Source organism: Diaphorina citri, unplaced genomic scaffold (assembly GCF_000475195.1).
Source record: "Diaphorina citri unplaced genomic scaffold, Diaci psyllid genome assembly version 1.1 scaffold568, whole genome shotgun sequence".
Taxonomy (NCBI): Eukaryota; Metazoa; Arthropoda; class Insecta; order Hemiptera; family Psyllidae; genus Diaphorina; species Diaphorina citri.
In genome coordinates this window covers 1-12,622 of record NW_007378002.1, presented here as the reverse complement: position 1 = coordinate 12,622, position 12,622 = coordinate 1, and the positions used below count along the sequence as shown (strand labels likewise).

Genomic DNA, 12,622 nt, shown 5'->3' with positions numbered 1-12,622 from the left:
ACCTCAGCAGGAAAATTTGGCCACCAGTTGACAATTGAGTCATAGGAGCAATACGATTAGCTCATCATTTTAAAGATGTAAATCCGGACACTCCCAGTAAAATCGGCCATTAAGACGTTTATCTTCTGATGGAAGGTTCCTGTATTTTTCTTTCATTTTCCTCACTCAGAGAAAAAGAGGTCTCAGACCACAATAAAAACGGATTCAAATTTCCCTGGAAAAAAAAATACAACTCTGATACCTATACTTCCATTTGCTATAGTCATTCATAGAACAAGTTGTAGAGGTTTAGTAGTAAACATTATCTCTCGACTTGGGTTTACATGTATCTACTCTGCTAAGATGAGATAGAAAAGAAGAGACTCCCGTAAAAACAGGAAAAATTGGATACTTTACAGATGTCTTACCCATGAAGCATAGGTCCGTAGGTACTTGATAGGTTACGGCCGGGTTAATGGAAATTTTTTTCTAAATTAAATTTCTAAGAAGACCATTCCACCCTATAAGAGAAAGGTGAGTGTCTATCGGAGGGCTAATTATATTACTGGAAATGTTCTTTGTTTTATTAATCACCACATGACAACAACTATCACAACTATGTGCAATTTAGGTGATAATGTACGGATAAGTAGTTATGTACCTAATATGTAATAGTGTTTGTGCAATCAATTCATTTCGAGAACCAGTTTACTAATCCGACTTACAATAATTCACGTGTTAAAGTGCGCCAAGAAATAAGGTGGAAAGTGGGTAGGTACTAAAGATATAAGGTGTTAAAATATATTATATATACCATATACCTACCTCCTAATACCCTGTTAGGCTCCTACAGAACGTGATTCATGTATGATATCTCGAGGTGTGCCGCATTTTCCAAGGCACTTTTAACCTCAGCAGGAAAATTTGGCCACCAGTTGACAGTTGAGTCATAGGAGCAATACGATTAGCTCATCATTTTAAAGATGTAAATCCGGACACTCCCAGTAAAATGGGCCATTAAGACGTTTATCTTCTGATGGAAGGTTCCTGTATTTTTCTTTCATTTTCCTCACTCAGAGAAAAAGAGGTCTCAGACCACAATAAAAACGGATTCAAATTTCCCTGGAAAAAAAAATACAACTCTGATACCTATACTTCCATTTGCTATAGTCATTCATAGAACAAGTTGTAGAGGTTTAGTAGTAAACATTATCTCTCGACTTGGGTAACTTGGGTTTAGTGTTTAGTGTCTGTTGAAGTAGTTAACTTGCACGGTCAGTCGCAATTAGCCACGGACTTTGAAATATTATTGTAAACAAATCAATTATTTTTCGATAAAAAATCAATTTAATTCATGCGAGGCCAGAATATTTTTGAGTGTTTTCTTTTGAATTTTTATGCCTTTTCTGGTTCCCAGAGTTTCCGTGTTTTGAGTTCATTTTTTTCTTTTCGGGTAAAGTTAGAAAAAAAAAAAAATCAAGGAAACGTCCATTTAAAGTAGTGAGAGGTTTATAGCTGTTATACTTTCTATTTTGTGTATTTCGCGAACAAAGGATTAATCCAATTTCGACGAAAATTAGATTTACGTGCGAAAAATCGCGAGTCCAAAAATAGATATAGGTAAGTACCTAATCTAGCTAAGTACACCTTAACCATCAAGTATGACTGCATCTTTACATTACGACTTGACTCTATTTTTAACTACCAGGAACTATTTTTGAAATTCAACGTAACAATGGGTGGAATTATTGTAATGGCCTTTTATTACGACAAGCGACGACGACTGAGGTTACCGGACTTGTCATTGGTACGGGACCTCGACCTCTGTTAATACATGGTCATAGGTATACAATCAATCAAATCGTGAATTCATTTGTGTTAAAGCAGAACCTTTTCACAACTTTTGTGGATATCACAGCATTACTAAGTGCCTCCTTTGCAATCAATTTCCACATAATTATTTCAATAATCTTTTTTCACTGGTAATGCCACCACTGGTCACTACTCAATTAAAGTAGCTACTCTATTGTCCTCACAAAGCTAAGTGAACCCCGAACTCCAAGAACAGAGCCGAAAAAACTTTGACCACGCGGAATCGAACCCGGTACCTCCGGCGTTCAAGCCTAGTGTGATACCCACTCGGCCACGGAGGCTGCTTCATAGGCATACATATCTACAAGATACCTAGTAAACCAACGCGGTAAGTGCACTTCACAATATTAATCCCCCCAAATCCGATTAACTTTTCTTCCAGGTGTATCGCCCAAACATTTCGAAGAAAACTCCATTTACTAGCACAAATCAAATCAAATCAATTTCTACAGCCCATGTTTCCGATTTGAAGGGATATATTGCACCAGAGAAACGATTTAGAAGAGGCATAAATGCATTGACAATGTGGAATTCGAACCACAGCAACTTACTTTGGATCTCCTGTCTGTTGACATTGGGCAAACTTGGACATGCCCAGCAGATCTTGGACGTAAATGCGGGTAAGTTGAACCTAAGAACTAATAAAATACATAATAGCTACCTACTAATACTCGTAGTCTAAAAGAGTGGTATAAAGAGAGAGACAGAGAGAGAGAGAGAGAGAGAGAGAGAGAGAGATAACTTCAGGAGATGAAGGAGGATGCACAGGATCGTGAAAAACGGAAGATGTCTTTAGAGATATTTTTTTCCCTGGTACCTACACTGACAGGAAAGCTCTTTGAGGAGGTATTTGTAGAACCACCGAAGAAGCAATAGATAAGATTTAAAAATCTTTTGGGTGTTATTTATTATTGAAAAAAGTGAGAGCCCATCACCTATGGGTGGCATTGTTAAGAATTCATAAGAAGATATCATGCTTGCTCCTTTAGCATGTGGGCGGTACCTACAAGTAGGTACTACCTACGTTTTACAAACTTAACTTTATATTATATAGCATACACTTATACATACATACTATGTAAGTAAATGATTGGATACTATAGGCTATAGGTAGATACCTATAATGCCAAACCTCTTTAATCGAATAATTATAAGGCAGAAAAATGTAAATTTACACCTGCGCATTAAATCATCACAGCGTCATCGTAAGGCAGGTATTTATCTATTATGATTACTCTAATAGGTACATTTACATCATCAACATTTTACATAATCTACTTATCATAAATATCATAATTAATCAATCTGTCTGCCTTTTATCTGATAATAGGTATTTTTACAAGAAACCAATTACTTTACACCCTGCCGGAGATTAATTTTTAATGATTTGGTTTTGATTGGAGAAACGGAATGGCCATATCTTGTTTAGGTAAATATTTCAGTGTATTCTTCTGAGCAGGAATTCCCGAGCCATTGGTGATTCATAATTAGCTGGATATATCTTTGGAATTAGACATAGACAGGTATCATTCGTACATAGTTGGGCTCGTAGTATGTTCGATAAAACTAGATATAATTCTGATATTTTCAGAATCTATTTTATTAATTGATACGTAGATAGAATGTTTATACCTACTGCTCGGATTCTTCACAATCTTCTAATGTGGGAATAACCCTCAATGTAATGAAGACCGCAGAATGTTCCTAATTTCATTCACCTCTATCAGTTATATCCCTAGATCAAGTTCTAGTTCTACAGGACAATTATTTCAAATTGATTCTCTTCTAATGAAAATATCTATGTATCTATAGGTAGATACCTTACAGGTAGGTACTACTACTGGACTTGGGATCTGTAGGTTGGTGGTTCGAGTACAAGTCCGCGCCGGCTAAAATTTGGCGTATAATCGATGACCATTATTTTGTGACGATCATTCGTGCTCAACACACTTAGATCTCACAACACGTGCTTAACACACTTATCTCGTCACCCGAAATCACAGAATATACCTCGGAGATTAATTTTTAATGATTTGGTTTTGATTGGAGAAACGGAATGGCCATATCTTGTTTAGGTAAATATTTCAGTGTATTCTTCTGGGCAGGAATTCCCGAGGCATTGGTGATTCATATTTAGCTGGATATATCTTTGGAATTAGACATAGACAGGTATCATTCGTACATAGTTGGGCTCGTAGTATGTTCGATAAAACTATTCGATATTCATAGATATAATTCTGATATTTTCAGAATCTATTTTATTGATTGATACGTAGATAGAATGTTTTTACCTACTGCTCGGATTCCTCACAATAGTCACAATCTTCCTAATGTGGGAATAACCCTCAATGTAATGAAGACCGCAGAATGTTCCTAATTTCTAATTTCATTCACCTCTATCAGTTATATCCCTAGATCAAGTTCTAGTTCTAGGACAATTATTTCAAATTGATTATCTTCTAATGAAAATATCTTTGTATAGGTAGATACCTTACAGGTAGGTACTACTACTCATATCATATTGGTACCTAATTGGTTGGATATTTCTTGTTCTTGTTATTAGTATGCAGTTCCTACTTTTTATCAGATTCATTAACAATCTTCTTCAAGGTAACATCCTAAGTCGTAACATATAAACTTTGATTAATATTCAATTTCCTTGCAACAAAAATTTTAAAATCAAGATTTGAGGGAGAGATTTAAAAGTCAAAGGTTATGAATGTCATGGGCAAAGGAGGTATTGAAAGTTTTGGTACCTAACCAATCGGTAAGATGACGATATCATGGGGTGATATATGAGATCAGTAGAGTGATCATAGAATTAAATGATTTAAATGATCATAATTTGAATTTTGATAGTAATGAATTATTCAATTAAATAATATCAAGTAACGAGAAAATTATGAAAAAGTGTGCGTGTTTTGATAAACTATGTACATTCTTGTGACGGTGACGATGTAGTGTCGGTGTAAGCACAGAGCATCATGTACACCTGCATGCGTTTCGTATGTTCTGCTGTTTTTAATTCTTTAATATGGGCTTGGATCCTTTCTTACCTGTGCAAAAAATCAAACAGTCTGAAAGTGTACCAATAAGTATACCAAAAATACAATACCAATAAGTATTGTATTTTTCGTATCCTTGTAATATTGCTGAAACTAGGAGAAACCGAGTTCAAACACTTTGGCGTCTCCACTAATATGTATTGTCATACTCTGCTGCATTGCCTAGAATTTTCTGTCTCTCCCATTCTTAGATAAGTATTGTATTTTTCGTATCCTTGTAATATTGCTGAAACTAGGAGAAACCGAGTTCAAGCATTTTGGCGTCTCCACTAATATGTATTTCCATACTCTGCTGCATTGCCTAGAATTTTCTGTCTCTCCCATTCTTAGATGTTATCATTGGATTCATAGCATACATACCTATTTGATTATTATGTCCGTCCAAGGCGTCCAAGATCTATATGGGCTTCAACTTCACCAATAGTGTTCGCAAATAGGCAAATACCTGCAGCACGCAACAATTTTCCAACGATAAACATCTGCCGGGCTCGTTTCATTTCCTGCCGAAGAATTTTCCGATGCAAAGATAGCAAAGTAATTAGCAGTTTTCAACTATTTGATTGATTATTATGTAATAGGCGTCCAAGATCTATATGGGCTTCAACTTCACCAATAGTGTTCGCAAATAGGCAAATACCTGATGCAGCACGCAACAATTTTCCGACGATAAACATCTGCCGGACTCGTTTCATTTCCTGCCGAAGAATTTTCCGATGCAAATATTGCAAAGTAATTAATGGTTTGTCAATAGTTCCAATCTCTGTGCCAATAACAGCGAAATGACGTGCAAGTATTTACCAATCTCTGGTGCCAAAACAGCGAAATGACGTGCAAGTATTTATTAATTGGAAACATCTCTAGATTTCTATCTAGACCGGACATTGTTTCAATTGAGATGATACTTGCATTGCTAATGATCGAATTTGTCGATTGTTTCGTTGTTATCTCCCACAAGCTCGTTGTAATATTGGTAATAGAAGGGTTTTATCAAAATATATATATTATGGAAAACTTTACTTTCGGTGCACGGAAAACTTTACTTTCGGTATATGAAGGTAGGTATAAATTCCTCAGTTGATGCTGTATCGCCAACTCGGTACCTAAATACATAAGTAAGTACCTATACAGGAAAAATATAGCGGTCAAAGTTCTATGTACAGGAAAAAGTTCGTATTTTTTTGTACCCAACATATTACTCGGACTTTGTTTTATTACATCCCAGAGTTTCGTAATCATTTACACCTTTACTGGTATTCTCTTGTTCAACTTGGACTTTGTTTTATTACATCCCAGACTTTCGTAATCATTCACACCTTTATTGGTATTCTCTTGTTCAACTTACTTATAAAATACTTAAAGGAAATTCTCTTCATACTATAGAACTATGAGATAGGTACCTATTTATGATTTATGCAAGACTTAACATGTATGAGGCATTATAAATAGACCTAAGATGCGGAGCTCTTCTTTTGTAGCTATAAATCTGGTATCGGTAATTTTGCTAATGATCGAATTTGTCGATTGTTTCGTTGTTATCTCCCACAAGCTCGTTGTAATATTGGTAATAGAAGGGTTTTATCAAAATATCTATGGAAAACTTTACTTTTGGTGCACGGAAAACTTTACTTTCGGTATATGAAGGTAGGTATATAAATTCCTCAGTTGATGCTGTATCGCCAACTCGGTACCTAAATTCATAAGTACCTATACAGGAAAAATATAGCGGTCAAAGTTCTATGTACAGGAAAAGGTTCGTATTTTTTTGTACCCAACATATTACTCGGACTTTGTTTTATTACATCCCAGACTTTCGTAATCATTTACACCTTTATTATAATTAGTATTCTCTTGTTCAACTTACTTATAAAATACTTAAATGGAATTCTCTTCATACTATAGAACTATGAGATAGGTACCTATTTATGATTTATGCAAGACTTAACATGTATGAGGCATTATAAATAGACCTAAGATGCGGAGCTCTTCTTTTGTAGCTATAAATCTGGTATCGGTAATTCGTAATTACTCATTACAGAGCTTAGTTTTGCTCCAATCCGGTTTTCCCCGTGGAATTTTCCAGCCATGTTCAAAACTATTGGGGCTAAAAAGCCCCCTGTACTACGTTTAAAGCAGAAAGAATGGACCAGGATAATCTTGCAATTTAAAGATGAGAGTCCTGAAAATCAATATGAGAACGGGTTTTCTTAAGTGATATCAATTTATCACTTTTCTGACTTACTTCATTCGTGGACATCGACATTACATTATCACGTAATTACTCATTACAGAGCTTAGTTTTGCTCCAATCCGGTTTTCCCCGTGGAATTTTCCAGCCATGTTCAAAACTATTGGGGCTAAAAAGCCCCCTGTACTACGTTTAAAGCAGAAAGAATGGACCAGGATAATCTTGCAATTTAAAGATGAGAGTCCTGAAAATCAATCTGAGAACGGGTTTTCTTAAGTGATATCAATTTATCACTTTTCTGACTTACTTCATTCGTGGACATCACGATAGAAGACAGGTGACAATTACTCACGTGACGTGAGAGTAGTGTGACTGTCCTGAGCGAGATTACCTAGGTACAATATTATGGGAAAACTTTGAACTACATCTTTAGTCCTGAAAATCAATATGAGAACGGGTTTTCTTAAGTGATATCAATTTATCACTTTTCTGACTTACTTCATTCGTGGACATCGACATCACATTATCACGATAGAAGACAGGTGACAATTACTCACGTGACGTGAGAGTAGTGTGGCTGTCCTGAGCGAGATTACCTAGGTACAATATTATGGGAAAACTTTGAACTACATACATCTTTCATCTTTCTGACTCTTTAATATGAGTTCGCTTGACCTGATTTTAATGTGTTTATTTATACCTTTAGACATAACTTTTGAGAATTTCCCCAGAAAAGCAATTTAACTATACCTACCAACTTTGACCTTATTTTCCTTTCACAGAATGTGAAGAATACTCCAAACCGTACACGCAGACAATCAACGCTCTTCCACTCAGCCTGGACCCAGATGTGCTCACGATCAATGTAGGCAAATGTGACCGCAATGCTCAGGCTCTCATTGTGGGTGGCCAAAAGTCAGAGCTAGGAGAGTTTCCACACATGGTAAGAAAAGACAGAGTTGTATAATAATTATTATAATTATTATTATTATTATTATTATTTATTTATTTATTTATTTATTATTATTATTATTTTGAAACGATTCCGATATGGAGCGCCATCTTGGATTTCCTATGGTTTAGTACAGGCGCTACCACGCCAGAAGAGGGGAAACAGGGCTCATAGGTACGAGTGTGTCAATTTGTTCCGAAATGATTCTTAGTTTGTCCGATTTTGATGAATTGGGCACCTATTTTGGTATAGCTTTTCAGCACATAAAAGAAATTTGCTGATCGTTTTTTCGGCTCCATTGGTCTTCGTAGATGCCTTTTTTCTGAGTGAGTTCACAGATTATGAATTCTGTATCCACTCTTACCTAGAGGACTTTTCTCCCACTGTCTTTACGTGAATACTGAGGCTGGTAATAGGGTACCTAATTACCTAAAGGAAATGTATGCCAATGATAAGCATTGGTAATTAGGCACTCATCCTAACCTTATGACTCTTAGAATGCCGCAGGGCTCTGGGAAAACAGAATACAAATCAATACAAGAACGTTATTTCCATTATGCCGTCAGATCAAATTAACTTTATGACCTCGTCATCAGGAGATGGGTATTGGATTCCAAAGTCATAAATTCAGATAGTATACCTACTAAAGAGATGAATAATATAATTGACGAACAATCAATATTGGCAGTGGTAACGGGCAACGTCGCGTCGATTGCCAGCTACTCCGGCTAGCAGTTTTTGGTTTTACACAAGAAGAACTACATCCAAGAGACCCAACAACAAACAACCGCAGTGGCAAGGATCGAACCGACAAGAGTCAAACGAATTTCAAAATCACAAAAGTTTTTGGCAGGTCTTATCATCCTGAGAGCGAAGAGAGAAGGAAAACAGGATTGGAGAAAGCCAGTCGTTCCGAGAACGATATTTATCTGTTTAGGGTAAAATCTGCCCCGGGCGAGCGCGACCTAGCACTAAAAAGGCAGACGCGCCTTGTAAGGCGCCAAGGCAGACATTTCGCCTTTATTTTTATTATTATTATTATTATTATTATTATTATCTTGGATTGGATTTCATATCGTCGTCCCAAACACGAAGTGGCGTAAGTGCGAAAATCACATTTTTCAGGAGAGCCGGAATAAGTTTTTTAAGTTTTTAAATGTATTTTTTGAGCCCTTTCCTACTGCACAATCTTCACAAAGTACATGTTTACCTAGTGGTTAAAACATTTTTAAAGCATGCTATGTATGTTTTTCCAGCAGATTTTTTGCGATAGGTACACATGATAACTCAAAATTGTGATTTAATAAACTTCCGCCTCTTCGTGTTCGGGACGACGATATGGTTTAGTATTCGTACAGGCGCTACCACGCCAGAAGAGGGGAAACAGGGCTCATAGGTACGAGTGTGTCAATTTGTTCCGAAATGATTCTTAGTTTGTCCGATTTTGATGAATTGGGCACCTATTTTGGTATAGCTTTTCAGCACATAAAAGAAATTTGCTGATCGTTTTTTCGGCTCCATTGGTCTTCGTAGATGCCTTTTTTCTGAGTGAGTTCACAGATTATGAATTCTGTATCCACTCTTACCTAGAGGACTTTTCTCCCACTGTCTTTACGTGAATACTGAGGCTGGTAATAGGGTACCTAATTACCTAAAGGAAATGTATGCCAATGATGAGTATTGGTAATTAGGCACTCATCCTAACCGTATGACTCTTAGAATGCCGCAGGGCTCTGGGAAAACAGAATACAAATCAATACAAGAACGTTATTTCCATTAGAGGACTTTTCTCCCACTGTCTTTACGTGAATACTGAGGCTGGTAATAGGGTACCTAATTACCTAAAGGAAATGTATGCCAATGATAAGCATTGGTAATTAGGCACTCATCCTAACCTTATGACTCTTAGAATGCCGCAGGGCTCTGGGAAAACAGAATACAAATCAATACAAGAACGTTATTTCCATATGCCGTCAGATCAAATTAACCTTATGACCTCGTCATCAGGAGATGGGTATTGGATTCCAAAGTCATAAATTCAGATAGTATACCTAATGTATGCCAATGATAAGCATTGGTAATTAGGCACTCATCCTAACCTTATGACTCTTAGAATGCCGCAGGGCTCTGGGAAAACAGAAAACAAATCAATACAAGAACGTTATTTCCATATGCCGTCAGATCAAATTAACTTTATGACCTCGTCATCAGGAGATGGGTATTGGATTCCAAAGTCATAAATTCAGATAGTATACCTACTAAAGAGATGAATAATATACTTGACGAACAATCAATATTGGCAGTGGTAACAGGCAAAGTCGCGTCGATTGCCAGCTACTCCGGCTAGCAGTTTTTGGTTTTAGGTAATTTGATTACAAAAGTTTTTGGCAGGTCTTATCATCCTGAGAGCGAAGAGAGAAGGAAAATAGGATTGGAGAAAGCCAGTCGTTCCGAGAACGATAGGTATTTATCTGTTTAGGAAGAAAAAGAAAAATTCCGTTGGTCCTCATTTTTCCTGCTCTATGACTTTGAAACATCACACAAGTAAGCGCAACTGATCTATTGACGAACAATCAATATTGGCAGTGGTAACGGGCAACGTCGCGTCGATTGCCAGCTACTCCGGCTAGGAGTTTTTGGTTTTAATTTGATTACAAAATTTTTTGGCAGGTCTTATCATCCTGAGAGCGAAGAGAGAAGGAAAACAGGATTGGAGAAAGCCAGTCGTTCCGAGAACGATACTTATCTGTTTAGGATAAAATCCGCCCCGGGCGACCGCGACCTAGCACTTTACTTAAAAGGCAGACGCGCCTTGTAAGGCGCCAAGGCAGACACATTTCGCCCGAAGTTCCCGAGATTTTCAACAACCATCAAAAGTTTGAAATATCATCTATTCAATTAAAAAATGAAGTTCGAGTATTCTCGAATGATTTTAGGACTCACATGTTGAACTTTGGATTTCAGGCGGCCGTAGGTTTCAGAACAGGGAGAGGCGGTTAGTCTGTGAATGTTGTTCAAGTGGTCTGCATACCTGTGCCGTTTTCTGGTCTTTGCAAACCCTACATCTTTACCTATATGTGTATATGATCATAATTATGATCTATGATTACCTTGCTGACAGACTTGCCATAGGGGCTACAAGTTTGATGAAGGCAAATTAATTGGAAGATGGTTTACTCATCTTTACACTGATGGAGGATCGTTTATTTGTCTTTAATACACTGCTGACTTGCTCTCTGGTCAGTGAGAAGTTTGTGCTGACAGCTGCTCATTGCACGGACAGTAGCCTGTAAGTTGATTTTATAACCTTAATTGGGGTATTTTCCAGGGAACTGTAACTGCTAAGGTCTTATCGTCCCGAAATCGAAAAAAGAAGGAAGACATGACAGGAACATTATCCCTTCAGGATAAAATCCGCCCCAGGGCGGGAATTGAAACCGCGGCCTAGCGCTTACAAGGCAGACATGCTATCAAAACGCGCCGCACAAATTCATATTACCTATGTAGGTATACCTACAGTACAAATAATGGTTGCTAAATGGTGTCTTCTTGATGGCTTGTGTTGTTCGCAGTGGTAAACCAGTATCTGTGAGACTTGGTGAACTCAACTTGGTCCGCAATGACGATGGTGCTTCACCGGAGAATTTCAAGGTGGTTCAGGTGAGTAGATAAAAATGGTAGGTACCCCCGCGGTGACAGAGATCAGTAGTGATCATAGAATTAAATGATTTAAATGATCATAATTTGAATTTTGATAGTAATGAATTATTCAATTAAATAATATCTAGTAACGAGAAAATTATGAAAACTTCTAGGAATCACGGAGAGTTTAAAAAGAAGTGTGCGTGTTTTGATAAACTATGTACATTATTGTGACGGTGACGATGTAGTGTCGGTGTAAGCACAGAACATCATGTACACCTGCATGCGTTTCGTATGTTTTGCTGTTTTTAATTCTTTAATATGGACTTAATATTACAAAGTTTCATTTGATTGCCATAAAAGCAGCACTCTTGACTCGTCTCTTGTTCTATCCAGAATCTCTTGCCCAGGAGTTTTTGGGTATCGTCGCATTCTGTTGTCGTTGTTACCGAATTGTTGGTAATGTCAACAATTATTGTAATAATTCACAGGTGTACCCTCATCCCGACTACCGATCTAACGTGAAGTACAACGACATCGCTCTACTCCGCCTGGACAGAACGGTAGAATTCAGCAACAGCATTCGACCTGCCTGTCTGTACACCTCAGAGACAACAAGCATGCCTCGGGCCATTGCCACCGGGTGGGGGACTGTAGGATTTGTTTTTTTTAAACTCACTGTTATCAGCTGTCTTGTAGCCATAGGTCTCGAGGATATCAATTTCTTCCAGGGTATCTTCAGCAGGATTAGTTGCGTGTGAAATCAACAGAGAGTGTGAATGACTCACAGACAACTTCTCAAATGTTGCATTCAGATGAGGGTCTTCTGAAAGATCGTGAAAAAATAATAATAATTTAGGGGGGGAATTAAGATACCTACCTATATATTTAATAGAAAAAATAATAAATAACTTTAGCTATTGCCTT

At 37.2% G+C, this 12,622-nt stretch overlaps 1 protein-coding gene and 1 long non-coding RNA gene across 2 annotated transcripts; both read left to right on the top strand.

Annotated features, from left to right (window-relative positions):
• Window positions 1-1,136: 1,136 nt before the first annotated feature.
• Window positions 1,137-2,431, top strand: LOC113467850. Its single transcript, XR_003391791.1, has 2 exons — window positions 1,137-1,599; window positions 2,234-2,431. It is a non-coding gene; the product is annotated as an uncharacterized LOC113467850 (long non-coding RNA).
• Window positions 2,432-7,876: 5,445 nt separating this feature from the next.
• LOC103510170 (serine protease snake-like) lies at window positions 7,877-12,427 on the top strand (the record flags this gene model as incomplete). The annotated part of the gene is made up of 5 exons (XM_026824300.1): window positions 7,877-8,044; window positions 11,018-11,048; window positions 11,222-11,342; window positions 11,626-11,713; window positions 12,187-12,427. Coding segments are annotated over 5 exons (649 nt in total), but the record flags the coding sequence as incomplete, so codon positions are not given.
• Window positions 12,428-12,622: the final 195 nt, after the last annotated feature.